The 4131-nt window shown below is 31.8% G+C and overlaps 1 protein-coding gene across 1 annotated transcript; it reads right to left on the reverse strand.

Annotated features, from left to right (window-relative positions):
- Positions 1-1832: 1832 nt before the first annotated feature.
- LOC149202059 (acetylajmalan esterase 2-like) lies at positions 1833-2373 on the reverse strand. The gene is made up of 2 exons (XM_089401467.1): positions 2142-2373; positions 1833-2050 (listed from the first exon to the last, which is right to left on the reverse strand). The coding sequence occupies exons 1-2, from the start codon at positions 2371-2373 to the stop codon at positions 1833-1835; spliced, it is 450 nt and encodes a 149-aa protein (XP_089257593.1).
- Positions 2374-4131: the final 1758 nt, after the last annotated feature.

Genomic DNA, 4131 nt, shown 5'->3' on the forward strand with positions numbered 1-4131 from the left:
TAATTCTTCAATCTAAAAAAAGAAAAAAAAGTATTAAGAAATTTTCTCAAAACAATATAACTTAGATTAAAAATATAAAAAATAATGTGAAATCTATGAAAAATGAGAGTTCCAAAGTTAAAATCCCCTTGGTTGTGACCATGTTTATGAAGAGGGGGATAGACTATAAACCCCTAGAGGTTTACTGGTAGCTACGTGTAAAATGATCCTTATAAGCCAATTCCTCTCGTTTTTCCATCTAAAAAGCACGATCCTTGTAAGCCAATTGTATTAGGGATTTCCCTAAGTGAAATTCAAGTGGAACAAAGAGAGGGAAAGGCCATGGATGACTAATGTGATATCAATAATTGAATTTACAATCATGAGGTATACTATACCCAATCTCTAGCATACCAATATTAAGGTGGCAAAGTACTTAAAACATATATCCAAATCATTTTGATACCATATTGTAACATATCCAGTAGTCTAATTAAGCTACAATCTAGATCATCACATTAGATTTATAGGTTAATATAATTTTTCATTTGGAAATAATATTTTTCATAACAAATTAGTTAGAGTACCCATATACACTTTAATACATTTAACTAAATAAATTTTCCTTATAATACAGGGTATAATAATAGATACTACATGGGAAATTAAAATGAAATATATAACTGGCCTTTTACCATATGAATCAATTATAATGAATATAATGAATTAAGCATCCAATTAAAGGATCAGCTTTATTTGAGAATGGCCATGCTTGGTGTATCTCCATAGAGAAAACTAGTAATCTTTGACAAAATGAAAGATGATGTCATTTGACTTTGCAATGATGATTAATATATGAACAAGGATAGCATACTCTCGAGGATATGTGTGCATTGGATTGATGACTTTCTTTTGGATTAATTTAAAAAAGGATTTAGCAGTTTTAAGGTTTATTGTGGTTAAAGTATCAATAACATAATTTTAAAGTGGAAAACAATCCTAAAATTATGTTCAAAATGAGATATTTACACCATGAGATTTTTGAGTACCATGTAGGTTGACTAATACCCCACAACTTTCATAATTCTAATGAATAAAATGTTTCAAACCACAACTTTCATAGATCTAATGAATAAAATGTTTCAAATATATTTTATGGCAATTTCAAATAATAATTTAAAATATAATTCCTAAAATGTGTTGGTGCATTAAAAAAAAATGTTTTCCAACAAAAATGAAATATAATATTTGTTAATAATATGATAACTAAACCACATTTATTTTGATTCTATTTCATATAAGTTTTTATTTCTAAGATATAAACTACTATATTCAAAATTTTATTGATTTATACTTGATTAACTAGAAAGAATAATTATTATACTTCCATCTACGGATATTCAAATCCAATAAATACTATATTCAATTCTTAATGTAATATAATGTTGCGATGATTTAAAATAATTATTTTTTTATTCTCAAAAATAACAAATAACTAACCTATTTTATCCCAAAAATTAACATAATATAAATAAAAAAGTTAACTCAAATTAAAAAGCATCAGAAATAAATAATAATTTAAACAACACTATAATTTAAATAAAAAATATACCTCAAATTTAAAAGCATCAGAAATATATAATAATTTTTTATTTTAGAATAGATTCAATTCAGAATACATATTAATAGCAGATACACAATATTAACTGGTGGCTGCATCACAAGGCCATTACCAGAGATTTGACATATTTCACTCCAGAATACATATAAAACGCCATTACAAAATATTCTCATAAAGTAGGTGGTTCACTGGTCGCTGGCTACATCAGAAAGGCCATTACCAGAGATTTTTATCATGTCACTGAAAGGTGGCTGAGTATATTGGGCTTTGTGATGGTGAATTCTGAAATAATTTTGTATGCGGCTTCAATGAAATGTATTCCATCCCAACCGATGGCTCTTTCTGGATTTGAGCATGCTAACACTCCTGGTGTCCCACACGTATGCAGGATATCAAAATTAAAAAGTTCTCTAGTTCCACAGCAAGACTGAAATGTATTAGCTGTAAAACCTGCATCATTTCAACATTGTCATTACACTACACTAATCCAATCCAAAATGTATTTGAGTTTATTAACCGAATCCAAAATTTCCAGACGTACCGTATGATGCACGGTTCTTGATTATTTCCATAAACATATTATAGTAGTCCACATACACCAATATGGCATGTGGATATTGAATCCTTAGCTGCTCTAGTGTCTCCTGCAACGCTGTGTTATGATCCTGGGAGAGTTGGTTATATGATGCTAGGCATCCATTTTCATCATAATCGGAGTTCCTCGGATAAGGGTCTAGAGTAAGTATGGCGGGAAAACATCCCAGAGGTGGCATTCCTTGGACAAATATGTACTAGGCTCATTCTTCTATTAATGCCGGAACTCAATTCCAATTCCATTTTAATATAAAAAATTTTCCAAAAAAAAGAAAAACTCATTCACCGCAACACATGTCATCGTCTATATAAAAGAAAACCGACTCATTCACTGCAATGCATGTTATCATCTAAGTAAAAGAAAACCGACCATGCATGTCATCGTCTAAATAAAAGAAAACCGTAATTATGTTATGTGAAATCACAAGTCACACTTGGGACTTATAGTAAAATTTCTGTTATGGGAAAAGGAGAAGTAAAAATATTTACAAAGAAAGGTGAAAAGAAAACCAAAGCAAATGTTTATTATGTTCCTGGAATGAAGTGTAACCTCTTAAGTATTGGACAACTTGTTCAAAAGGGGTACAATGTTTTCTTTGTGAATGATGTATGCACCATCATGGATAGAGCACCCAGCAAAATATGTATTGTTGAAGTGAAGATGACAAGGAACAGGTTGTATATTCCATCCAAGAAGTTTTTTGTGAGCAGAGATGTTCATTTCATTGAGGAGGAAGCTTGGGATGGAAGCATAGAGAAAATAGTGAATGTTAAAAACTATTTGTGTCATGATGAAGATGATGAAGAGATGGCTGAAATACATCCCCAAACAGCAGCGCCAACACAAGGGCAGCAAGAGACACCCTTGAGGAGAAATGAAAGTGCTTCTCCAAGCACACCACAAGGAGGAAATTCAAGTGCTTCTTCAAGCACTTGCACACCAAATGAAAGAGGTAAGAAGTTCATTAATTTAAGTGACATTTATGATGAAGGTATGAATTCTTTGTTTGCATTATATTGTCATGTTGATGACCCTGTTCATTTCGAATATGTAATTAAGGATAGGAAATGGATAGAAGCTATGGATGAGGAGATCAATGCCATAGAAATAAACAAGACATGGGATTTGGTTGAACTACCAAAAGGTAAAGAATTCATTGGAGTTAAATGGGTTTACAAGACCAAGAGTAATGCTAAAGGCAAACTAGAAAGACACAAGGCAAGGTTGGTTGTCAAAGGATACAAACAGTAGTATGGGAGAGACTATGAGGAAACTTTCGCACTGGTTGCAAGAATGGAAACCATGAGAGGAGTGCTGTCCATAGCATCACAAAACAAATGGAAATTTTACCAAATGGACGTGAAGTTAGCGTTCCTAAATGGAGTGTTAATGGAAGAGGTTTACAATGAACAACCTCTAGGCTATGAAAAGAAATGCCAAGAGTAAAAAGTGTGCAGATTGAAGAAAGCTCTTTATGGGTTGAAGTAAGCACCAAGAGCATGGTACAGTATGATAGATTCCTATCTATTAGAAAATGGATTTGAAAAATGTGAGGGAGAAACCACCATCTACATCAAAGAAAATGATGGTAAAATTTTAATTGTTGTGTTGTATGTTGATGATGTTATTTTTACAGATAATGATGACTACCTCATTGAAAATTTCAAAACAGTCATGAAAGAAGACTTTGAAATGACTGACATGGGTTTGTTGAGATACTTCTTAGGAATAGAAGTAGATCAAAATGAAAATGAAATTTTTATCTCACAAGAAAAATATGTAAATGAAGTGTTGGAAAGATTTAGCATGCAGGACAGCAAGGCAGCAATCACTCCCACAATGATGGGATTAAAACTCAACAAAGAAGACAGCAACAAGGATTTTGATCCTAGCTTGTACAAGAGTATAGTTGGCAGCCTCATGTATTTAACTGCAA

Source organism: Pinus tabuliformis, chromosome 2_1, assembly GCF_031772625.1.
Source record: "Pinus tabuliformis cultivar Carrire ecotype Pingquan chromosome 2_1, CPIR1, whole genome shotgun sequence".
Classification (NCBI taxonomy): Eukaryota; Viridiplantae; Streptophyta; class Pinopsida; order Pinales; family Pinaceae; genus Pinus; species Pinus tabuliformis.

Bases quoted from the DNA above. Each gene is read 5' to 3' on its own strand.
- LOC149202059 (XM_089401467.1), bottom strand. From the start codon at position 2,373: ATGCCACCTCTGGGATGTTTTCCCGCCATACTTACTCTAGACCCTTAT. The intron at 2,051-2,141 runs GTACGTCTGGAA...GAAATGATGCAG, and splicing joins CAAGAACCGTGCATCATACG to GTTTTACAGCTAATACATTT.